Source organism: Solanum dulcamara, chromosome 1 (genome assembly GCF_947179165.1).
Source record: "Solanum dulcamara chromosome 1, daSolDulc1.2, whole genome shotgun sequence".
In the NCBI taxonomy this organism is placed as follows: Eukaryota; Viridiplantae; Streptophyta; class Magnoliopsida; order Solanales; family Solanaceae; genus Solanum; species Solanum dulcamara.
The window spans coordinates 87,692,294-87,719,379 of record NC_077237.1 but is presented as its reverse complement, the minus strand read 5'-3'; the positions used below and the strand labels follow the sequence as shown (position 1 = coordinate 87,719,379).

The 27,086-nt window shown below is 36.1% G+C and overlaps 2 protein-coding genes across 2 annotated transcripts; both read left to right on the top strand.

Annotated features, from left to right (window-relative positions):
• Positions 1-214: 214 nt before the first annotated feature.
• LOC129883372 (50S ribosomal protein L18, chloroplastic) lies at positions 215-5,871 on the top strand. Its single transcript, XM_055958029.1, has 3 exons — positions 215-462; positions 4,301-4,462; positions 5,579-5,871. Exons 1-3 carry the CDS (start codon positions 286-288, stop codon positions 5,726-5,728), a joined length of 489 nt encoding a protein of 162 aa, XP_055814004.1. The 5' UTR covers positions 215-285; the 3' UTR covers positions 5,729-5,871.
• Positions 5,872-24,898: 19,027 nt separating this feature from the next.
• On the top strand, positions 24,899-26,866 carry LOC129895484 (ABC transporter B family member 11-like). Its single transcript, XM_055971211.1, has 4 exons — positions 24,899-25,159; positions 25,255-25,518; positions 25,613-25,906; positions 26,315-26,866. The coding sequence occupies exons 1-4, from the start codon at positions 24,899-24,901 to the stop codon at positions 26,618-26,620; spliced, it is 1,125 nt and encodes a 374-aa protein (XP_055827186.1). The 3' UTR covers positions 26,621-26,866.
• Positions 26,867-27,086: the final 220 nt, after the last annotated feature.

Sequence of the window (27,086 nt, the reverse complement as noted above, 5' to 3'; positions counted from 1 at the left end):
ACTTTTCACTTTTTTTTCCTTTGGTGTGGCTATAAATAGTCATCGCTGTTATGCAATTAAGTACACAAATACTCAATTCTCTCATCTCTCTCTTTTTCTCTTTCTTATTAATTTAATAAGTTAGTTTGTTTTATAACAAATTAATATATTTGACAACTTAAAAAAAAAAAGTAAAAATAATAATTTATATACTCTTTCCTCTATCTTATCCTTTTTATTATCTTCAAAAGAAATTTGGAAGAAGAAAATACAGTGACACTCTCGGAAGAACAAGAAGAAGAAGCCATGTCTTGTGCTTCACTTTCACTTTCTTTTCTTCACAACGCTTATGCTGATAGCAAGCAACTAACTTTCCAATTTCGTCCCAAATTGGTCACACCAATTAGGACTCTTACAGTTGAAGCCAAGGCCAAAACAAGAAGGGAAGACAGAACTGCTCGACATATTCGTATTCGCAAGAAGGTAAACTCAATTGTCAATCTTGTTATTTTTACCAACATGGGGCAATGAAATTTGTTATTGGGGTCTTGAATTAGTGGTATAATGTAGCTATGTCGATTGGGTTTATCTTGTTTTTTCCCAACATGGGGTGATGAAATCTGTTCTTGGGGTCTTGTATTTGAGCTTTAAGCTTTCTGGGTTGTGAATTCGTGGTATAATGTCGCTATGTCAATTGGGTTAATCTTGTTTTTTCCCAACATGGGGTGATGAAATCTCTTCTTGGGGTCTTGTATTTGAGCTTTAAACTTTCTGGGTTGTGAATTCGTGGTATAATGTAGCTATGTCAATTGGGTTAATCTTGTTTTTTCCCAACATGGGGTGATGAAATCTCTTCTTGGGGTCTTGTATTTGAGCTTTAAGCTTTCTGGGTTGTTTTAGTAATGAATTTGTGGTATAATGGAGGTAAATATCAAGTAGAGGAAACCAAAAAAAAACGAACACCTTTTTCAATTGGGGTTATTTTTTTTGGTAAGTTTATTCTTGTTTTTGCCCTTAAAATGCATTGCGAAGAGAGATCGAAGACGAAGATTTTCTGACTGAGTGCGGGCACTGGATGGGAAAGACAGATAAAGAAACTGCCTTGACGCCTTGGCAGGCGATTGAAGTCTGAGATCGGCCCAAGACTAAGGCCGAGCAACTAGCTGCTGCAGGATTGGACTTCTATCTATCTCACCACGCTTCCCTACATTTCGGAATGTTTTTTTGTTTTGAATAAAGAAGCGGCAATTATCGACTCGGGAATGAACGAAGACGAGGCAAGTGGCCCAAGACTCCACTTTTTGCTCCGTCCGTGGAGCGTATGAATTTCCTGGAATGTAGATAGACCTGCCCAATGCGGTACCCCCCATTTTTTGGTTCCCATTGGGTTTACCTTGTTCACAGGTCGACCCTTATAAAGAACACTATTTTTATTTAGTTAGGTAGTTTTCCCGACCTTAAGACCCTTTATGAGTGGCGGGTGAAATGGGAGCTGCCTAAATCGTGAAAACGGGGTTGTGGGAGAGCAATACAAGCATCGTGCAGCAAGGCTTCCGTATTTGCTTAATACACTAGTTCTCTTTCATTCCGTTAAGATATACCTTGCCTTGAACCAAACCTTGTGCTTGCCCTAGCAAGAAAAGGGATGCGCTAAGGCGCAACGCCTTTCGCTATCTTGCTTCGTGGCCGATCTCTTGTATTGGAACAAACAAATTCAATGATTCTCAATGGAGCGACATGGTCAATGAGAATTCATATAGCTGTCTCCAACTTGCTTGGGATTGAGGTGGAGTAGTAGTTGTCGTTGTTGTTAAGGTTAATCTTGTTTACCAATATGTGGCAATGCAATCTCTTCTTGGGGTCTTGAATTTGATCTTTAAAGCATTCTGGGTTGTGAATTCGTGGTGTAATGTAGCTATGTCAATTCGGTTAATCTTGTTTTTATCAATATGGGGCAATGAAATCTCTTCTTGGGTTGTACAAATTTGAAGTCTTTAATAATGAATTTGTGGTATAATGGAGGTAATTAACTAGCTGAGCAAACAAAAAAACCACCTTTCCAATTGGGGTTATTTTTTTGGGTAAGATTAGTCTTGTTTCTGCTTAAATGGAGCAACTTGGTCAATGAGAATTCATATAGATGGCTCCAACTATTGAGGTGGAGTAGGTAGTTGTTGTTGTTATGGTTAATCTCGTTTACGAATATGTGGCAATGCAATTTTCCTTGGGGTCCTGATTTTTTTCTCTATGAACTCAAAGTTGTACAAATCCCAAATTCTGGATAATGAATTTGTTGTAAAATGAAGGTATTTTACTAGCAGAGGTACAAAAGAAAAACCATTTTCAATTGCGCTTTTCATGGGGTAAGGTTGATCTTGTTTTTGCTTAAATGTGGCGTTCATATAGCTGTCCCCACTTTCTTGGGATTGAGGCATAGTTGTAGTAGTCGTTGTCATCGAGGTAAATCTTATTTACCAAGATTTGGCAATGCAATCTCTTCTTGGTGTTTTGAATTTGTGCTCTATGCATTGAGAGTTGTACAAATCCTAAGTCCCAAATAATGAAATTGTTGTATAATAGAGGTATTTAACTAGAAAAGGAAACGAAAAGACCACCTTTTTCCATTGTTTTTTTGGGGGATAAGGTTAATCTTGTTTAAGCTTAAAAATGGAGCGTTATGGTCCGTGAGAATTCTTGTAGCCAGCCCCAACTTGCTAGGGGTTGAGACGTAGTTGTAGTCGTTTTCATTAAGGTTAATCCTGTTCACCAATATGTGGCAATGCAATCTCTTCTTGGGGTCCTGAATCAGTGCTCTTCACAGTTGTACAGATTCCAAGTCCCAAATAATGAATTTGTGGTATACTGGAGCTATTTAACTAGCAGAGTGAACAAAAAAAAAAGCACCTTTTTAAAAAAAAATAAAAAATTGGGTAGGTTAATCTTATTTTTTGCTTAAATGGAACGACATGGTTAGTGGGATTCATATAGCCAACCCCAACTAGCTTGGAATTGAAATGTAGTAGCTGCAGTAGTTGTTGTTAAGGTTAATCTTGTTTGCGCCAATATGTGGAAGTGCTATCTGTTCTTGGGGTTTTGAATTTGTACTTTATGCATTCAAAGTTGTAAAATGTCAGGTCCCAAATTACAAATTTGTGGTGTAATGGAGGTATTTTACTACCAAAGGAAACAAAAGGCATCTATGTCAATTGTTTTTTCTTTCTGGATAATGTTATTTAACCAGTATGTGGTAGTGCTAATCTCTTCCTTCGCTCTTGAATTTGTTCTCTTTGCATTCAGAGTTGTACAAATCACAAGTCCTAGATAATGAATTTGCTGCATCATAGAGCTATTTAACTAGCAGAGGAAACAAAAACCATCTTAGTCTAATCTACTGTTCGTTTTGTTTTGTTTTTTGGGTTTGGGTTAGTCTAGTCTACAGTTCGTTTTGTTTTGTTTTTTGGGTTTGGGTTGGGGGTGGAGGGGTGGGGGCAAGATTAATCTTGTGTAACAGGGCAATGCATACTTACTTTAGTGTTGTATGCTTGCTTGAAAAGATAGTTCCTTAGAAGCAATGGAATATAGGAAGTCATCAAAAGTTTGGTATGAAGATGTTTGTTGAAAGATTTAGAATTGTCTTTGCATATTGATTCGTTAGACAAAGAAAGTACGTCAGTTCAAGTGTATTGAAAAGGATGGGCTCCCTTTTTACTCGTTGTCTTAAGACCTTAAATCTTCTAAATATTTTTATTGTGAAAACATTAGAAAAATGATACAGCCACACTTGCATAAAACAATTTGCACTTGCCTTTATACATCATATAGCTATGAATCCTCTATCGCCTTTCTCCTTGTTTCCATTTCCATAATTTTTGTATGGAATAGAATATTTTTTTCTTGTAAACATCTATTTGTGATTGATATGCTACTTCCTTAGTTCTTATTTGAACTGCAGCCATGATCTGGTTTCCCTTTCTTGGTCCTATTCTTTCTGTGTTTTTTTTTTGGTTTATGTAAATTCATGAATTTAGTTTGCTTTGTCATGCTTTCTTTAGCATTTTATCTTGGCTTCTTCACTCTTGTGTTTTCGTTATACTCGAATTGCTTTGTAATGCTTTTACTTGAGCTAAGTCGGTCTATCGTAAACAACCTCTCTACCTCTCAAGATAGGGGTAAGGTCTGCGTACACACTACCTTCTCCAGACCCCACTTGTGGGATTACACTGGGTATGTTGTGTTGTAAATTCATGAGTTCTATTGCATGAATCTTAAAGGTGCATTATTCATCAAGAGTCAAGTCTACAACACATCTTTTGACTTTCAGGTTGACGGGACACCTGAAAGACCAAGGTTGTGTGTCTTCCGTTCCAACAAGCATATTTATGTCCAAGTCATTGATGACTCCAAGATGCACACACTGGCTTCAGCTTCAACGATGCAGAAACCAATCTCTGAGGAATTTGACTACTCTGCTGGTCCCACTACAGTAAGTTCTCAAATATGTTTTCTCAAGAAGGTTAAAAGACCTTTTCTTTTAGGAGTAATGTTTAGTAAAGTATATATGAATGAGTGACGTGGAGCAAGAGATGAAATCATGGAAAGGTCTCCCGAATTAGCTGAATTTGACTTGTCTTCCTAGAATTCAAGGAATCCTTTCCCTTTGTGCTCTAGACTACGTATTGTCCCCGTCTTCTGTGTTTTATATAAAATTTGAAGAGTGAAATCTGTTGAAAGAAAAGTGCCTAAATTCCTGATTTGCTTGTGAGGATAGACTTAAAAGCTCAGTAAGTGAAGTGGGAAGTACAACGATACTCGTTTAGATCAGAAGGTTAGAGTAGTGTGGATTTAAGAGGGATTATGAGAAGAGTTGTTGGATCCTCATTATCCAGTTTTTGTATTTCCCTGCAAGGGTAAGCAGATATTATTGTTATCTTTGTTTACTATGTCAACTGAGATTGTTGCTCTTGTGCTTCAAATGCTCTGAGGCTCCATGCTTCACCTAACCTCTTGGAACTGCAATATTGATCAATTGAAGTACACCTACCCTCGTGGATGTAGCTTCACTTGATTTAGTCTTCATCACAGTTTATGTTCTTATATAGCTAATGCTGAAATGTGTTAATGGCAAGCAGTTTTTGGCACTGTTTGTCTTGGTTACCATTGCTTGATTGCTCATTCATGGCAAAAGTAACAACATTTGCATTATCTCTCCATGTATACATGTGCTCTATTATGTTCACGGTGGAGTTCTTTCCATCTATTAGGATCGTGTTGATGCTATTAGATATTACTTCATAAACCATGTATGAACTATCACATGACGTGGTCAGTTGCAGCATTGAAAGGAAGATTTTATGAGGATTTGATTGATTTTCAACTTGCATCTCTTTGTTGTACCTCTTAGGCATAGCGCGACCATTCTTCCAGACGGAAATGATTAAATGAACTAAGAAACAGAAAACAGCAAAACAGTGTATTACCAGAGATAATTACTATGATGTGATTCCCCTGGCAACTTTTTCTTGCATCAATTTAGTTTCTTAAATACTAGTTATGCTGTTTGTGAACAGAAGGCTCCATCATAACAAGCTTTTGTTGGCAGGAAGTGGCAAAGAAAGTAGGGGAAGTTATAGCTAAGGCCTGTCTTGAGAAAGGGATCACGAAAGTAGCTTTTGATCGCGGAGGTTATCCTTACCATGGACGGATTGAAGCTCTTGCTGATGCTGCACGAGAACATGGCCTTCAGTTCTAGAAAGCGGTTTCTTTGTTCCTATTTTTTGTTGTGCAAATGACCTTTTTCAATCTTCCTATTTGTTCCAGTTTGTAAAACTCATGACTAACAAGAGAGATGAACTGGAATTTTTAAATGTATGATCTGCAATTTTTTTTGTCTTAGATGAGAACTTTGATTCCTTTGTACTTCAAATTTGGCTTTGTTTTTTCCAATTTAGAGAAACTTAATTAATACAACGAGATAATGGTCAAAAACACACTTAACTACCATTTTTTTTGTGAGTTTTACACCGACTATCAGTTGTTCCTTTTTCCTACTTGAACTATCACCAGTTGATTCATTTTCGTACCTGAACTATCAACATCTATGTATTAATATACACATAGTTGAGCAGATGGTGATAGCAAAAGGAATAATTGATGGTTAGCCTAATCAACTTTGGGATGCGTTTTAATATATAGATGATAGTTCAGATAGGAAAAACGAATAACTAATAGTTAGGGGTATGAAATTTGTAAAAAAATGATAGTTTAGGTAAGTTTTTAGTTGACTATAAAACAATAATCGTCGAATAATGTTTGGTTGGTCATATAAGAAAGACATATAGCTAATATAGTGTTTGGTTGACATTATTAATGTCTATATCAAGTTATGCAACAACAACAACAACAACCCAGTGAAATCCCACATCGTAGAGTCTGGGGAGGGTAAAGTGTACGCAGACCTGACTCCTACCAATGTAGGACGGCTGTTTCCGAAAAACCCTCGGCTCAATAGAAGCATAGAAAAAGGTCAGACAAGAATATTAAAAGTAGATAAGTAGATAACGAAATAATCAAAGTACAAAAAGCAGGAGGTATTATTAGATAATAACATAAATACCATAAATCAGAGTACAAGAAATCATAGTGCATTAATACGCCTACGGATAAGGGAGAAAAATGCCACTATGAAAATATGAAATTAGAATGTCTACTATGATAATAATATCTCCATATATTATTAAATCATTACATAGTAATTCCTTCGTTATTTGATCACATCATTATAATCATGTCATTGCTATTCATCACATAAGCAATTAGTGCATAATTAGTGTGAATCAAAAATTATTGAAGGCGGATACTAAATATTGAGTGAGAAAAAAACTTGAATATAAAATTACAATGCAAATCGAAATACAATTTGAAATCTCTCCATGATATTTATTGATCATGGGGATTGAACTAAAAAAACAAACAAATTGGCATAAAAACAAGTCTATAACTTGTATAACAACCAATTTGTCACCTGTTTTTTTCTACCTACCAAACTAAGAAGCATTAACAAATTTTCCAAATCTTGCTTTTGGGTGTCAGATTATAGCCACCACATCCACAAGACAATTAGCAACTAATAAAAAAAAACGTCGGTACATAGAGCATCCCGCGTTTACGTAAGATTCTGAAAAAGGATTGCATCAGCTTCCATGACTTGATTCCTTAATCCACAGATCACATAGAGACAATTTTACCGTTGCTTCAAGAATCCCCTTCAAAACAACTAACAACTATGTACATAAATTTCTTGATTCTTCATAGCTTCTCCAAACAAACAATTGCAAAAAAAAAAAAGTTTCAAGTTCTTGGCTTTGACTTGTCTAAAATTGACCACATCACTTGAACATCTTCATATGGACAAGCCATTACTTCCACCTGCAAATTTACTATATGGTTCTCCGGCCCTGCAACCACATAAACCCTACGAGTCAAAAATCAACAGACTGAAAAGGTGAATCAAGAATCGAGAATTTAAAGTTAAACATGTTCATAATAACTATAATTTTACGTTTTAACATAGTTATTCATATATGTCTGAGTCAATTGAACTCTTAAAACCCGCCTAGATGTAAAAAATTAATAATTCGCAAAATTTAGAATAACATGTTCACATTTAAATGTACGTACCTTCTTGATGCGACCTCTTATCTCTCGATGATTCTTGATTGAATAAAATTCTAGCTTTTCTAAAAGGAGAGGTGATTGTTCGTACCCATGATATTGTTTTTCTATCACGATGATAAGTTGCCATGACCTTATGAAAAATATTTTTGTGTTAACTATATGATCTTCTATGTGATATATCTAAATTTCTATTGGCTAAGAACATAAAATTGGTTGGTTTATATAGAATGTACGTGTCACATATAGATACAATACAATATTTTAAAGTAAAGATATTATTGCCCAATAAAGGTAGGCAAGATCCGTGAGAATAGCTATGTTCGTTTCTTTATGTAATCTCTTTTTTTTAAAAAATAAATAAATATTCATCCGTCTCAATTTATGTGATATCTTTTAAATTTTGAGATTTAAATAAGTCTTTTTTTATCATAATTTTTTATACATCTTGAATTATCAATTATTATGACTTATATTACTTTTTACGTAGTTTGTAAAATATGTAAATTTTATTTTAAAAATTTTAAAAATTCTCATGTCCAAATTCATAGTATAAATTAAATTGTTTGACTATCAAACTTCGAACTATAGGAAGTAACATTTTTGGTCCTTTAATAATTCATAAATTTTGAGTTTGGTTCATGTAATATTAAAATATTTGCTTGACACCTTAAACTTTCAGTTGATAAAAATATATGTTTTTTTGGTCCTTTTTATATAAAATACATGTTATATTTGGACTAATTTTAGAAGTACAATAACAATAATAACATGCTTAATATAGTCTCATAAATGAATTTTGGGGAGGGTGATGTATAAACAGATCTTATCCATATCTTCGTAAGGTAAAAATATTATTTTCAATAAACCATCAATTCAAGAAAATTATTTTTTTGAATAATTTAAAAAATTACAAAAATAATCGTCGAGATAAAATATTGAACAAATATATGAATAATGAAATGGTAAAAAATTGTATATAGTCATAAGCAAATGAATACAAAAAATGCATACTTTAATAATTGAAGTTTAAACGTATTTATTATTTAATCAAATATCACAAGGACTACGATGATAATATAATATAATTAAACGACCAAAAATATTATTACCCCCCTCCCCATAACCTCACCTCACCCCCCCCCCCGCCCCAACCCCACCACCCATCCTCCTTTTTTTTTTTTTTGAGATTTGAGTTGAAGTATTTATGCACATGGCATTGATGTTCCATTGATGGACCCTTCCATGTGAAGTTCATTAATTTGGCCATATATTGCAAGAAAGTAACGTTGACGTAAAGTTGATTAATGAGCCCAATTATCAAAGCTAACTAATTAACCAATTATAACTCCTAGTTTATTGGAATTCTATATATTTCTATTGTTGTAAATTGACTTTCTATACCTTAATATATATTTTCATTTATATTTTCTACTGTTTTAGTTTAGTGGTAAGGATGTAACACCGTCATATATGTGTGAGTTAGGTGTACATGTTTGAGCCTTGTTATGCATAAACTCTGATATATAATATTTTCTAAGAAAATATTAGTTTTGGTTTTTTTTTTATCTAGTGATAATTTATTAGGAGAAAAAATCATGTGATGTACGTTAAAGTGCACATTACATGACATGTGTTTAAGTGCATGTCATATAGGGTTATGGCCTTCGATGTTTTGGTTCGATGATAATGATATAAATTGTAACACGTTACAAGTTTGAATTTTAAGGTATTTTATGAAGCAAACAAATGTGAGGTGCACAAATAGCTATTTATTACTAGGTCCCTCATTTAAAAATAATTTAGCAAAATATTATAAATTTATTATAATTTTGCAGCTCTTTTTGGTTTTTTTGTTCGAATTTTTAAGTAAAACAGTGTATTTTTTAATTTCAAATTTGACTTTGATTAAACCTAATTTGTGGGGAAAGTGGGGTTCACAAGAAGAAAAACAAGCAAGCTAAATATTCATACTTAGTATTCCGACTTCGTATTCAGGCTCCAAAATTTTTTCACATGGTGGTAGTAACTGATAATTATGGTGGATGATAGTGATAGTAATGATGGTGGTGAATGATAGTGATAGTTGACGATATATAATAATAACTAATAGTGATGATTGTCGATAGTGATCAGTGAATGATGTGATAATAATGTTTCTTCTTTTATTTTTCCTTAACTATTGTTTGGATTCACTCTCAACCTAAAAAAATAATTAAGAAAAGAGGTATTATATAATTATATTAAATTTTTGATAGAAAACATGAAACATTTACTCACATGTTTGAAAGAGGAAGTTTCATCTATTGGATGAACTATGACAAATATATTTTAATGTACTATACCAAATTTATTGATATCTGGGTCATTTGTGTAACGGTAAGGGTATATGTGCGTCACTTTTTTAACGAGTGGTATATCAGCTTTAAATAAAGACGTTTTTAACCTTGATTTTGTAAGGGATAATTGTGCAAAGGGCGAGTTTTTAACCAAAAATGCATTTTGGAGGATCTGACATGCACCCATCAATATTTTTGAAGAGTCCCAGCAAGAGTTGCAAGTATTTGGAGTTGATTCTAATTGTTCAACTAGTTTTTGGACACGTGTGTTGCACGTGTATCCAAGGCTAATTAGTATAAATATACTAAAATCGTGTAAATGATCTTATACTAATATTGCAAAACATAATAGTGTTAGTATATGATATATTTGAAATATTAACATATATATTAGTTATATATCAAAAATATCAATTATTATTTTTAAGTGAATGGATGTAGAATATAATGTAAAAATACTTTATCGGATTTTCATTATATAAGTATCTATTTGAACCCATATTTCTATTTCATTTTGCACGTTGCAACTAAAAATGATAACATAAAGGGCAAAATCAAAGAAATATTAGATACATATATTCTGTTAATTATCTATGTGATCACAATCACCATTAAAGTTATCCTAAATTAATAATCTAAACAAATTATATGCATACCATCAATTTTCTTTAGTCTTCTTTTCCCTCCACGAATCAAAATGTTTGGATTGATGGAGGAAAGTAAGGCAAACTTGCAAGAAACAACTTTACAAGTGATTGTTGGGATATACATATAAGATAAAAGCTTATTTCAAACCTTAATTTAGAAGTACTAAGCATCAAACAAAACCTATTTAAATATCATGAAATCAAATGAATTATGATACGTATAATAGAAGTGTAAACATATTGCTTAATGATTGCCAAGCTTATCATTGAAGAGATCACGCACAACATCATTCACTTATTCTCTTCTATTATTAAAGATTGTGGATAGTTATTGAAGACCAATAAGTGTACATGTCTAAAGGAACACAAATTTGTGTACCAATTTCTAGCAATATAATAAAGGACACAATCATAAAAAGACTGAGATAGCCTAAACTCTGAAATAGTTATGCATTTAACTCAAATTAGGTATTTTGACACATATATAATATCCTTCTTTTGTTAGGAATAGCATTTCTACTACAGTATACTAAAAGCATAGTCTTAAAATTTAGTTGTGAAAGTCTATATATTTGAGAAGCTACAAGTGCTCTTGATGCAGAATCTGAGAGGATTGTTCAAGAGACATTAGATAGTGTCATGATCAACCGAACTACAGTAATTGTTGCACATCTCTTGACTACAGTAAAGAATGCAGATGCAATAGCTGTACTTCAGGAAGGAAAGATGGTCGAAAAAGGTGTGTCATATATACTATCTTTTCCAGATTGTTAGCTATTTATACTGAAACCAATGTGATTATAAAGATGGTAGCAGAAATGTATGAACGTTTGTTTATTGGCTGAGTCTTGTCTTTTTTATTTTTTTTAGAACGCTTATTTCCTATACCTTCCAAACCTTTTAGGTTCCAAGTTGGAATTAATGAGAAATAAGGAAGGAGCATATGTTCAGCTTATACAGTTGCAAGAGCTTAGCAAATATTCAGGAGAGAAAGATTCAAATGAACTGGATAGTGAAGAGATAATCATAAATCCCAACGACCAATCAAATCACCAGATTTTCGTGACACGATCAGCAAGTAGGGACTCATCAAGGATTGAGAATAGCAATCATCATTCAGCGTCCATTTCAGTTAGTGCAGAAGAGAAAGCAGTTGGTGAGTGTCATGATCCTTGTAAACAACAAATTTTCGAGCCGAGAAAAATAAATAATCAAGACCGGAAAATTGGAGTAACAAGGTGTAATATTTGATTTCAAAATGTAATGCGGTTACAATCTCTATAATAATCCTCTGATTCTTCAAATAATATGAAACACGTTGAACTTGAATTTGATTTTGATTTAGAGTCAAGAGCTTGAATAGCTTGATCTTGAATCTTCGTCTTCGAATTTGGATTTGAAATATTCGTCACGAACACTTGTATGGTTATGACGAACAGTAAAGATGAACAAGTAACTTGATCTTGATCTTCTTCTTCGTTCTTAATCTTGAACTTGAATTTGATTGCTTGAACTTTGTAGCTTTGTAGAGAATTTGCGGTCTTTGATCCACGAGCTCTCTTCTTGCTTCTTGTTCTTCCCAAAAACCCCTCTTTTCAGAATAATGAGGACCCCTATTTATAGTTGTAGGGAGTGGTATGAGGGTGTGATTTGATTGGTTGGTTTGAACTGACCAATCAGATTTCTTTGTTGAAGAGTTTTAATTTGATTGGTCAGAACATGTCACATTGACACGTGGCATTATTTTAGTGGCTCATTTAATTTGACTTAGATTGCCACATAACTCTGACATGTGGCATGATTTTAGTGGCTTATTTAATTTGACCTGGATTGCCACCTAACTTTGACATGTGGCATGATTTTAGTGGCTTATTTAATTTGACTTGGATTGCCACCTAACTTTGGCACATGGCATAATTCTAGTGGCTTATTTAATTTGACTTGGATTGCCACCTAACTTTGGCACATGGCATAATTCTAGTGGCTTATTTAATTTGACTTGGATTGCCACCTAACTTTGACATGTGGCATGATTTTGGGCCTCTAGGATGAGATGATATTGGGCTTAACAAAGTGGAGTCATCTTTATAGCCCAAATCAATGGATTTAGGTTTTTAATTAAATCCCCATTTATTGGGCTTAAATAATCGACCCAATTTTATTAATCCAAAATATTTATTTGGACTAATATATCTTGAATTTAATATAAATTGAACCATTCTACAAATTTATATTTAATAAATTGTAAATGATTACAAATGCCCCCTGCTTCAAGTCTTGTCGAGATATTTTATCTTTTGAAGACTAGGCTTGAAGTATTACTTGTAGGATAATGACATGCCATTTATTTTGAGATGTACCGTGAATTCATACTATATTGATGCACATCTTCATCATTGTTGGAGTAGGAATGTAGAAAATTAGTTATATCCAATGAGGATTAGGAAAGAGAAGAAAAAAAAAATTGATTTTTTTTTCACTTTTTTTTTCACGTTTTTTTTTTTTTTTTTTTGGGTGTTTACTTGTCATGCAAGATTCCACCACTAATTGGAATCCGATTAGGAGTCAATTTTGTAGAAGCCTAATTCAAGTTTGAATCTAATTATAATAGGTGCTAATAAACCTCTATAAATAGATGTCTGATCTTCATTGTTTTGCAGCAATGTGGCTTGATGATCAGCGCTGTGGTACTTTCTTCTTTCTTTTCTTTGATTTTCAACAACCTTTTCCTCATCTTGACATGTTTGTTGTAGAAAATTCATATCTTATCGTAGATACGTAAGAATCATGAACGGTGTGATTTTCTAGAAACTAGACTTCTCAATTTACAACATATCCAAAATTGAGAATTTAATACTTTCATGACCGTTCTAGATAATTTATTTATTTATTTTTTTCACTTTTTTTTTTCACGTTTTTTTTTTTTTTTAGTCCGAGCTAAAAACTTTACACCGTCTAAGGCAAAGACTTTACATGATTTGTGGCAAAGAAAAGGCATTCCATAGTCCGAGCTAAAGACTTTACACCGTCTAAGGCAAAGACTTTACATGATTTGTGGCAAAGAAAAGGCATTCCATAGTCCGAGCTAAAGACTTTACACCGTCTAAGGCAAAGACTTTACATGATTTGTGGGAAAGAAAAGGCATTCCATAGTCCGAGCTAAAGACTTTACACCGTCTAAGGCAAAGACTTTACATGATTTGTGGCAAAGACTTTACACCGTCTGAGTCAGAGGCATTCCATAGTCCGAGCTAAAGACTTTACACCGTCTGAGGCATGATTTGTGGCAAAGACTTTACACCGTCTAAGTCAGAGGCATTTCATAGTCCAAGCTAAAGACTTTACACCGTCTAAGGCAAAGACTTTACATGATTTGTGGCAAAGAAAAGACATTCCATAGTCTGAGCTAAAGACTTTACACCGTCTAAGGCAAAGACTTTACATAATTTGTGGCAAAGACTTTACACCGTCTGAGTCAGAGGCATTCCATAGTCCGAGCTAAAGACTTTTACACCGTCTGAGGCAAAGACTTTACATGATTTGTGGCAAAGACTTTACACCGTCTAAGTCAGAGGCATTTCATAGTCCAAGCTAAAGACTTTACACCGTCTAAGGCAAAGACTTTACATGATTTGTGGCAAAGAAAAGACATTCCATAGTCTGAGCTAAAGACTTTACACCGTCTAAGACAAAGACTTTACATGATTTGTGGCAAAGACTTTACACCGTCTGAGTCAGAGGCATTCCATAGTCCGAGCTAAAGACTTTACACCGTCTAAGGCAAAGACTTTACATGATTTATGGCAAAGACTTTACACCGTCTGAGTCAGAGGCATTTCATAGTCCAAGCTAAAGACTTTACATCGTCTGAGGCAAAGACTTTACATGATTTGTGGCAAAGAAAAGACATTCCATAGTCTGAGCTAAAGACTTTACACCGTCTAAGGCAAAGACTTTACATGATTTATGGCAAAGACTTTACACCGTCTGAGTCAGAGGCATTTCATAGTCTGAGCTAAAGACTTTACACCGTCTAAGGCAAAGACTTTATATGATTTATGGCAAAGACTTTACACCGTCTGAGTCAGAGGCATTCCATAGTCTGAGCTAAAGACTTTACACCGTCTAAGGCAAAGACTTTACATGATTTGTGGCAAAGACTTTACACTGTCTGAGTCAGAAGCATTCCATAGTCTGAGCTAAAGATTTTACACCGTCTAAGGCAAAGACTTTACACCGTCTAAGTCAGACATAGGTTTTGCTCAAAGAATATAGTCGTCTATTATTGAGATTCATTACCATGATTATTGACTTACTAATTTAAGCGCTAACATTTTTTTTTTTTTTTTTTTACAGATTGAATCATGATTTACTTTAGAGATTTGACTTTCTCTTCTTCAGAGTTGCGATACCTTTTGTGTTTCGATAGTACAAGAGATATATCATTGTATGAGGGCACCAAATCCAGGAGAGGTTCAATTTATCAGAAACCAAACTTCTTAACATATCCAAAATTTATAGTTTAAGTCTGGCAGGATAGTTCTAAGCAAACTTCAAAAATGAATTTCACATACAGAAAAGTTGATAGATTCACATTCGCATGAAGAAAATATTCGTATCTTAGCGTAGAGAATCCAAAAAATTACAACATGTACAATAATCACAGCTAATAGCTTTATGGATTTGTACGAATATTTCTTTGAAGTCAATTCAAATTCTGTCTTGATTGGCCCTCTTTAATTCATATGTCATATTGACAATATACAAGAACTCTGTGATTCTCAAATAACAGTGTGCCCCATTTCTTTTGAACTTATGAGACTAAAATTTAGGATGTAACTCATGAATTATGGTGGAGAGGGTCAAGAGAGACTATGAGTTCTTTGGATACTCATGCGACTGAACTCAGAATGTAATTCTAAGCGCCTACGTACCTTAGTGAAGAGGATCAAGTCATAACGTAGTTCTGAGAGATTTTTTTTTTTTTTTTTTGGTCCTAACTTTTGCCTAGGCCGCCTCTTTCGAGATTTTCAACCTAGCGGACATTTTTTTTATGGGGTGCCGTGCACAGTTTATACTCTTGCGGGCCAGGAGTGGCATGCAGTTTATACTCGTACCTTAAGGAGTGGGTTTCTTTTCTTCAAGGATAGTATCTCTTTATGAACTTTCCGTTAATGGGACCAATGCGCAATCCTTCTGAGTCAACCAGTCTGTAAGCACCACTTGAGTATACTTCTTGTACCACATATGGTCCATCCCATTTGGCGGAGAACTTGCTTCCAGACCGACGAGAAGTAATAATGGGCCTTCTTACAACAAGAACTTGATCACCCACTTGGAAGCATCTAAGACGAACCTTCTTATTAAAAGATCGAGCTAGACGAGCTTGATAGCATTGCAGACTTTGTTGGGCCTCTAGTCTTTTTTCATCAAGAGCCTCCAATTCTTCAAGGCGCAACCGAGCATTTTCTTCATCAGTGAGCCCTTCTTGAATGGCGAGGCGCAATGATGGTATTTGATGTTCAAGTGGAAGAACTGCTTCAACTCCATAGACAAGAGAGTAGGGAGTCGCTTGTGTTGGCGTGCGATACGTAGTCCTATATGCCCAAAGAGCCTCTTCCATTCTTTCATGCCAATCTCTCTTAGACTTGGAAACAACTTTTTTCAACAAGTTGTAGAGCGTCTTGTTAAATGCTTCAGCGAGACCATTAGCAGCTGCATAATACATAGAGGAATTGCGTTGCTTGAAGCCAAAAAGATCACATATCTTCGTCATTAACTTGTTATCAAATGGCTTGCCATTATCTGTCAATATGTATCGAGGAATACCAAAACGGTAGATAATATTAACTCAAATGAAGTTGGCGACATTCTCTTTCTTTACTTCTCTAAGAGAAACAGCTTCTGCCCATTTTGAGAAGTAGTCAGTTGCAGCCAGGATGTACAGATGTCCACCAGAGGACTTAGGCAATGGTCCAACAACATCCAAACCCCAAGCTTCAAATGGCCATGAGGCAATAGTTGGGTGCAATACTTCTGGGGTTGATGTATAAAATTCGCATGGAATTGGCAAGCTTTACATCTTCGGACGTAATCCAAGCAATCTTTCACCATGGTTTGCCAGTAATATCCCATCCTTTTTATGTGAAAATGAAGTTTTGGTCCAGATTGATGCGCTCCACATACTCCAGAATGCGCTTCTTGCATAGCTTGAGTAGATTCATCTGCCCCCAAACATCGTAAGAGAACTCCATCGAACGATCGCCTGTAAAGTGTATTTTTATAATAAAGAAAACGAGGGGCTCGTCGTCGGATTTCTGTTCTTCTTCGAAGGTTTTCTGGCAATATTCCATAACACAAGTAATCTATTATTGGTTGTCGCCAATCGTCAATTTCAGCTTCCGAAGTGGCGATAACTTGTTGAAATTCTTCTTCATGCTCAATTGGAGGTGGAGTTATCCATCTTTGGCAAACCACAACTTGTATTTCATCAGGAGATACTAATGCAGAAGCTAAAGCTGCCAATGCATCAGCCTTTTTATTTTCCTTTCTTGGGACATGTTGAATAGTCACCTCTCCAAGCCATCCTATCATCTTTTGAGCGTAATTGCAGTATGGGATTAACTCAGGCTTCTTTACTTCATAATTACCCAAGACTTGATTGATCACCAACTTGGAATCCCCAAAAACTTGTAGTTGCAATTGTTTCATATCAATGGCCATCTCAAGCCCAAGTAAGAGTGCTTGATATTCAGCAACATTATTGGAGCAGTTTTGTGTTAGAGTGAAGGAGTATGGCAAAACTTCTCCATGGGAAGTGACAAATACCACTCCAGCACCGGCTCCTTCATGATGTGCAGCACCATCAAAATACATCTTCCAAGGTGGCTGAATTTCTACTAGCATTGCGTCTTCATCAGGTAATTCATCAGATAACTCCCAATCATTCGGAATCGGATGATTGGCCAAGAAATCTGCTAGCACTTGTCCTTTCACTACCTTCTGAGATATATACACAATCTCAAATTGTTGAAACTGGAGGTACCACCTTGCTAGCCTATCACTTAAGACAGGCTTGGACATGACAAACTTGATAGGATTCGCTTTAGAGACAAGTTGTATAATATGAGCCTGAAAGTAATGCTTCATCTTCTGAATTGAGAACACGAGTGCCAGACATAACTTCTCAATAGGTGAATACTTGATCTCGTTTTGTGTCATCATCCTACTCAAGTAATATAGGGCATTTTCTTTCCCTTCATCATTTTCTTGTGCGAGAAGTGCTCCTACTGACCTTTCTTGTGCTGCAATGTATAAAATCAATGGTTTTCCAGGTATAGGAGCTACAAGTACTGGAGGTTTCATTAGATAAGACTTTATGTTCTCAAAAGCATTGGTACAAGCTTGGTACCATTCAAAAGGAACATCTTTCTTCATAAGGCGACTGAATGGTTGACATCTCCCAGCCAGATTTGAGATAAACCTCCTAAGATATGCTAATTTTCCTTGTAAGCTTTTCAACTCATGAATATTTTTTGGCTCAGGCATCTTCAAAATAGCATCTACCTTATCTTGATCAATCTCGATTCCTCGATGTCGAACAATAAAACCGAGAAACTTTCCCGAAGTAACTCCAAAGGCACATTTTAAAGGATTCATTTTGAGTTGGTATCTTCGAAGCCGTTCAAACACCATTCTCAGATCTTTCAAGTGGTCATCACTCTTCTTTGACTTTACTACTAAGTCATCGACATAACACTCAACATTTTTATGAAGCATGTCATCAAAAATATTCTGCATGGCTCGTTGATAAGTGGCTCCAGCATTTTTTAAACCAAAAGGCATCACTTTGTAGCAATATATACCTTTAGGAGAGCGAAATGCAGTAAGTTCTTCATCCTTTGGTGCCATGCGAATTTGATTGTATCCAGATGAACCATCCATGAAGGACATTGCCTCGTATCCAGTTGTAGCATCAATCATAAGCTCAGGGATTGGAAGAGGAAATTCATTCTTGGGGCATGCATTATTAAGATCTCTAAAGTCAACACAAATTCGTATTTGGCTATTCTTCTTTCTTACAGGTACAATGCTTGAAATCCATGTAGGATATTTGACTTCACGAATAAAACCTGCTTTAATGAGCTTGTTAACTTCAGTTTCGATCAAAGGAACCAATTCAGGTCTAAAGCGACGTTGTGCTTGTTTAACAGGACGAGTACCTCGTTTTACAGCAAGACGATGAACTGCAACTTTAGGGTCTAACCCTGGCATCTCTTTGTAACTCCAAGCAAATACATCCCTAAATTCCATAAGCAGCTCAATATATTTCTTCTCTTCATCGTCATCCAGCGAAGCACTTACATATGTAGGCCTTATATCATCATCAACTCCAAGATTTACTTCCTTCAATGCATCAACAGTATTCTTTATCCCTTCCTCGAGTTCAGGTGGCGCATCTTCAGCATCCTCATCTTCTTGAGGATCACCATCATTAAAAGATATGTGATGGCATGCATGAATATTAACAAATCCATCATCAATTTTTGCATATAGTAGAGTACTTTCTTCGTCACAAATTGTGATGTGATTTGATGATCCCACACTTTCTTCATCTTCATCTCGCTCCCTAGTGTGAACTATGGTATGAGTTTTTGCTCTCAGGACATCTCCACATGAAACTACAAGTTTTGTTTCTCGCCTCATTCTAGAAGGGATCAAACTGGGCCAATTCTTGGGTGAATTATGCTCCCGGGCATATACCCGTTCTTCCACTATTCTATAATCTCCTTGGCGCTTGTATTTCTTCTTCATTGGTCCCAATCGATCGAATACTGAAATTTTTGGAGTTGATTCTATTAGTCGATCAGATGCAGAAACCTTAGGAGTCATGCCACTAAGTCGATCAAACACAGAAGGCTTTTTGTTGAACATCACAGATTCTTCCACAGGGGTAATATAGTTGATGCTCATCCTTTTTATAGAGATTCGGATTGGTGACGGTTGTTTGTAACCCAGGCCTTCGCACGATTGCTTGACATCATACCCTTTCTCTATCATCATCCTTTGAGTTGGATTTAGGCCATGATTTGCCCTTTCAATAACTTCATTTGGAAGCTTCCCTACTTTAGAAGCTTCATTGGGATTGTATCCTGCTTTCACCAACAACTTATATGCATTCGGGTCAAAACCCTCATTTGTACGATTTTTAGGGAGTGATTCATGTGAATCATGATTCGATGGTCTGACAAATCCCTGTATCATTTTTGAAGGTGATTTGATCGCATCAATTTGCTTGATAGGGAATGTCAACTTACTACTCTGCAACTCAGAGGGTGGGATCTTGACTTTGTTTGTCTTTGGGACATAGTGAGAAACAGGAATCATTTTCTTACTTGAAGATGCCTCACTTATCTTAGGTACTTTACTCATATTTGAAAGCGTTTTATCCTTTTCAATCATGACCCTCGCATTAGCAGGTGCTACATCAACCCTTTTTGTGATATCAGCAGGTATCACGTTATCAACTGTAACTTCTTTTGAATTCTTTAAGTAGAATTTTGCATCAGCGAAGTGCGCTTCCGTCTCGGTGAAAGGTTCATCAGCAACAACTACCTTCTTTTGAACCCCATCTTCAAAGTATTTGAAACATTGATGGTAGGTGGACGGTACTACTTTGTTCTCATGTATCCATGGTCTTCCTAACAAGATGTTATACGAGGTCTTTGAGTCAATAACATGCATCCTTGCACTCGAACACATATCCCCCATCGTTATATCTAATTTGACAGCACCAATGGCTCTCTGCCCCCCTTGGTTAAAACCTTGAATCATCAGACGACTTTCAGACAGTTCATTTATCGGTATTCCAAGTTTTTTCACAATACGAATAGGGAGAATATTGACCCCAGATCCATCGTCCACTATGATCCTATTCACTTTATGTCCACACATAAAACCTACCATATATAAAGGACGATTATGCAACACTTCACCCAATAAAAGATCATCATTAGTGAATGTAAACTTCGCATCACAAGTGTCCACTTCTTCAGAGTGAGGCTTTATAAGGACTTCATGTGATGGAGGTAATGATGGTGATGAGCTTTCTACCATCATCTCTTCTCTATCAATGTTACAACACGAGGCCTTGGTGTCACGATGAGAAATCTTTTCACGAAACCAACTTGGCAAGAATTCCTCTAATGTCACCGGAGGGCGTTGCTTTTGATAGTAATTTCCCTCGACTCTTGACTTCTTCACATTCTTCTTTACCCTTTGAGTTTTAGGGGTAGGTGGATGGCACCACTTTGTTCTTATCTTCGCTCTAGTCACTTGCTTATTTGGTTCTCTTTGCAAGCTCATTTTACGACGTCTTCGTTGTGTCACTAAAATCCATCCTTCATCATCAGTATAAGCACCGCAAGATTGGTTTTCCTCTAGAGATTTATCTTCCCATATTACTTTATTCATCAAAGGAACAAGCGATGATACGTCAACATTTATTGGTTTGAAGTCACCAAATTTAATCATCTTTGATGGTGATGTGGCTAGGTCATCACCACTATCATGTATTTCGACAAAGTTGCAAAGAACTATGGGGTCAAGTGAACCAAAAGTGACAGAGACTTGATTTGAACTCTCCTTCTCATCTTCAAGCAATATCTTTCCTTCACGGGCCAAGTCCATAATCTTTTCCTTAAAGATAAAACACTTTTCAATAGGATGGCCCATCAAACGGTGATATTTGCAGTAATTTGGATCATTAGTCCTCCCAGCCTCATCTGGACGCTTCATTTCAGGTAGCTCAAAGAGTTTTAACGCCAGAAGCTCTTCGAAAATTGCTGGAACATCTGAGTCCAAGAAAGGATACTCTTTTGCCTGCATTTCCTTCAAAGTCAGCTTTCTACCAGCGTTATTCTAAAAAGTTGTGGTCTTCACCCTTTGATTCTTGCTTAGATTTGTAGCCACTTTCAAAGGTACGGCATTAACACTCATCGACTCCTTGTTTCCAAACTTAGGTGCTGATTTTCCCCCTTTCTTTACCTCCATTTTGTCTTTTCCCTTGCGAGGCCCATAAATAATTGGTCCATCAATCCCACTTGCAGACATGCTCAACTCCATATCATGAGCACGTGTAGCTAGTTCCTCAAACGATTTGGGTTTAATACCTTGTAGGATATAACGAAGTCTCCAACGCATTCCTTGAATACACATTTCTATTCCGAAAGTTTCACTAAGCCTATCCTTACAATTGAGGCTTGCATTTCTCCATCGGTTGATGAACTCAATGACGGGTTCATCTTCCCATTGACGTGTATTTGTGAGTTCAACCATGCTCACAGTACGCCTTGTGCTATAGAAGCGATTAAGAAATTCATGCTCAAGTTGTTCCCAACTATCAATAGAGCCTGCCTCGAGATCCGTATACCAGTCAAAAGCATTTCCTTGTAAGGAGCGCACAAACTGCTTGACCAGATAATCTCCATATGTTCCAGCGTTATTGCAGGTTTCAACAAAATGGGCAATGTGTTGTTTTGGATTTCCCTTTCCATCAAATTGTTGAAATTTTGGAGGTTGATAACCTGCAGGCATCTTCAAAACATCGATTCTTGAAGTGTATGGCTTTGCATATGTGAATGATGACTTTGAAGACACATCATACTTATCTTTGATAGTTCCCATAATAAAGTCCTTCAGTTGATGAATGGGAATTCCTCCTTCAGGAGATACTTGCAGCTCATCCCCCAAATTTATTTGCTTTGTAACTGAATCTCCCTTTTCTTGTATCATCGGACGTTTTCCAGGTGCATGACTTGAGTCCTCCTCCATGACATTCTCAACTCTGTCCGTCAACTTGACAATTCGATTATCCTGATCTTGCACATATTTTGTTAGACCTTCAATTGCCTTCGTCAAACTCGCCAGTTGTTCTTCAACAGTTGAGGTGTTAGTCATCATCGCTTGGATGGCTGTTATGGATGATGGAGCAAAGCATGGATTTTCCCTCAAACTGAAATCTGTCTGAAACAAGTTACGTGGAGTGACTGAGGCAGATCTAGTGATCAAGACATCATCTTCATCTTGAATAGTGCAATTCCTCGTGTTAAAAGGACTAAGTCGAGCCAACGTCTTTTCAACAATATCAGCTATATTCTCTCCTTCTTCCAATTCATTCGGAAAGAATCTTGCCCCCTTTGAAGATGGAAGATCAAAAATAGGAACTGATGCGGACGGCACTTGAAGTGCTTGTTGTCCTAGCAAGTTTGCTCTGTTCCTAGTGATGGGTCCCAAACTTCCCATAGTAGCATCCAGTATGTTCTCCACCTCAGAGGAAAACTTGGAATCAGTAGCCTTAGCAATAATAGTCCTGGAGTCAAACTTCTTAGATGCCATTTAAGTGTTCTTGAAGTTTGATGATCGATGTGAAGAGATGAGAGGTAGAGATGGTCCCACTGGGCGTGCCAAAATTTTTAAACAACAAATTTTCGAGCCGAGAAAAATAAATAATCAAGACCGGAAAATTGGAGTAACAAGGTGTAATATTTGATTTCAAAATGTAATGCGGTTACAATCTCTATAATAATCCTCTGATTCTTCAAATAATATGAAACACGTTGAACTTGAATTTGATTTTGATTTAGAGTCAAGGGCTTGAATAGCTTGATCTTGAATCTTCGTCTTCGAATTTGGATTTGAAATATTCGTCACGAACACTTGTATGGTTATGACGAACAGTAAAGATGAACAAGTAACTTGATCTTGATCTTCTTCTTCGTTCTTAATCTTGAACTTGAATTTGATTGCTTGAACTTTGTAGCTTTGTAGAGAATTTGCGGTCTTTGATCCACGAGCTCTCTTCTTGCTTCTTGTTCTTCCCAAAAACCCCTCTTTTCAGAATAATGAGGACCCCTATTTATAGTTGTAGGGAGTGGTATGAGGGTGTGATTTGATTGGTTGGTTTGAACTGACCAATCAGATTTCTTTGTTGAAGAGTTTTAATTTGATTGGTCAGAACATGTCACATTGACACGTGGCATTATTTTAGTGGCTCATTTAATTTGACTTAGATTGCCACATAACTCTGACATGTGGCATGATTTTAGTGGCTTATTTAATTTGACCTGGATTGCCACCTAACTTTGACATGTGGCATGATTTTAGTGGCTTATTTAATTTGACTTGGATTGCCACCTAACTTTGGCACATGGCATAATTCTAGTGGCTTATTTAATTTGACTTGGATTGCCACCTAACTTTGGCACATGGCATAATTCTAGTGGCTTATTTAATTTGACTTGGATTGCCACCTAACTTTGACATGTGGCATGATTTTGGGCCTCTAGGATGAGATGATATTGGGCTTAACAAAGTGGAGTCATCTTTATAGCCCAAATCAATGGATTTAGGTTTTTAATTAAATCCACATTTATTGGGCTTAAATAATCGACCCAATTTTATTAATCCAAAATATTTATTTGGACTAATATATCTTGAATTTAATATAAATTGAACCATTCTACAAATTTATATTTAATAAATTGTAAATGATTACAATCCTAATTCAACAGTTGTATTGAGGAAGGATAAAGACAACACGTTTTATCGCTTGGCCTTAATGAACAGACCAGAGATTCCAGAATTATTACTTGGTTGCATGACTGCAGTGTTCAGTGCTCTAATATTACCTATTTTGGGGGTACTTGTTTCTAATGTTATCAAGACTTTCTGTGAGCCTGCTCATGAACTCAGAAAGCATTCAAGATTTTGGTCATTGATATTTGTTGGTCTAGCATTGACATCTTTAGTAGCAAAACCCTTGAGGACGTTCTTTTTCGCTGTAGCAAGATGTAAGTTAATCAAGAGAATACGCCTAATGTGCTTCGAGCAAATAGTTTACATGGATATTAGTTGGTTCGACAGAAAGGAGAACTCGATTGGTGCAATTGGCTCCCGACTATCTACAGATGCAGCATCTGTCCGAGGTATGGTTGGAGAGTCACTTGCTTTGCTTGTTGAGAACACTTCAACAGCTATAGCTGGTTTAGTTATTGGACTTGAAGAAAACTAGCAATTGACACTCATAATGATAGTTATGTTGCCTCTAACTGCACTAAATGGATATCTGCTCATGAAATACCTTAATGGTTTTGGCGCTGATGCTAAGGTTTGCTCCAAACTTTTGTACTAACAAAATGTTTCAAGTAAAATTAGCAATTAGTGCTTATTCAAGTAAAATTTTCCTGTAGAAACTATACGAGGATGCGAGTCAAGTTGCTAGTGAAGCAGTTGGAACTTGGAAGTATCAGAACAGTGGCTTCTTTCTCTGCAGAAGAGAAGGTGGTGCAATTGTACAAAAGAAAATGTGAAGGTCCAGTTAGAGCTGGAAAAAAAGAAGGGCTATTGGGTGGTGCAGGTTATGGATTTTCAATGTTCTGCTTGTACTCTGTCTATGCTGCCAGCTTTTATGCTGGTGCTCGGTTGATTCAGTCCAGTAAGGTCACATTTGCTGATGTTTTCCGGGTAAGGCTCGAGAGCTAAACATAAAACTTGTGTCAAGTCTCTCTTTATAAGTTACTTCTCTCTGTCATTTTAACTTTCCTAGTTCTGAATTTCAGGTTTTCTATGGTCTCAGCTTGACAGCTTCCGCAATTTCTCAATCAGGTGTCCTTGCTCCTGAATCCACCAAAGCAAAAACTGGTGCATCTTTGATCTTTGCACTTCTTGACCGACAATCCAAGATAGACTCGAGTGATAACTCAGGAATGATATTAGAGAATGTGAAGGAAAACATTGAGTTTCGACATGTCAGTTTCAATTATCCAAGTCGACCTGAGGCTCAAGTCCTAAAAGATCTATGCCCAGAATTTAGCTCTGTTGAGGTAAATTCTAATGCATTATTCATAGAACCATTTTCCAGTCTTGTTACGCGATTTGACAACAATTGTGATGAAAAAGTGTTATCTTTTATGTTAGACGGTAGCTCTGGTGGGAGAAAGTGGGAGTGGAAAATCAACAGTCATTTCCTTGTTGAAAAGATTTTACAATCCGGATTCAGGCCTAGTCACATTAGATGGAGTAGAAATTCAAAAGTTGAAGGTGAAATGGTTGAGAGAGCAAATGGGATTAGTAAGCCAGGAGCCTATATTGTTCAATGACACAATCAGAGCCAATATAGCATATGGAAAAGAAACTGATGCCACAGAAACAGAAATATTAGCTGCTGCTGAGTTAGCAAATGCTCACAACTTCATCAGTGCCTTACAACAGGCACCGTCTTGTAGACTATGTTGCTCACGTCCTCCAAAAATATTGCTGAACCCTGGTCACTGTTGGGGTTGACTATATAAATCCTCACTTATTCATTAAAGCTCAACATTTTCAAAAATTTGCACACGTACCTAAAATCGACATAAGTATGTCAGACAGATAAAGAATCATCATGTAACATAGACTTAATTTATATCCTATGACATTTCATTCTTGATCATTGGGAATTAGCTACGAAACTCATCGATAATCTGTCTCTAAATAGTCTGTAGCTAACATGATATTTTTTATAATTCGCCGTTAAATAGGATTAATGACGGATTTTTGATGTTTAGCAACAGAAGTTGTCTGTCACTAATTCCTGGTTTGAGACTTGGATGTTGATCTTTTTTTCACCTTAATGTGCAGGGGTATGAAACACTAGTTGTTGAAAGGGGCATGCAACTCTCTGGTGGACAGAAACAAAGAGTTGCAATTGCAAGAGCTATAGTGAAATGTCCAAAAATATTACTACTAGGTGAGGCCATAAGTGCACTTGACTCGGAGTCTGAGAAAATAGTTCAAGATGCACTTGATAGAGTAAGATCAGGCAGAACAACAGTTGTGGTGGCTCATAGATTGTCCACAATTAAAGGAGCTGATGTTATTGTTGTCATCAAAGATGGTGTCATTGTGGAGAAAGGAAATCATGAAATGGTATCTATGCTTCTCTAATATCAAAGTCTTCTAGCACTATGAAGTAGTACATAAAAAAATGGCATAAAAAATGGAATTTTGATGCACAAAACGTCCCACATTCATGCAAGTTCCAGAAAGGGTCGCAAACCAAATGGGGGTGATGTAGGCAGTGGCTGATTCTACAGCTTGACAAACTATGAAGTAGTACATGTTCTTTTTTGTTTTTGTTTATAATAGTGGTGTATCGTTCGGTCTAACTTACATGTATTTTGATTATTTTATTGGAAGTGTAATCTTGAATTTTGAGTAAGCCTCGTTGGAGGGAAAAAAGTGGGATTTAAAAGAAGAAAAGCAAGTAAAGCTAAAATAAACATGAACAAATCTAAACATATGACTGATGCACAAAACGTCCCACATTCATGCAAGTTCCAGAAAGGATCGCAAACCAAATGGGTGTGATGTAGGCAGTGGTTGATTCTATGGCTTGACAAACTATGAAGTA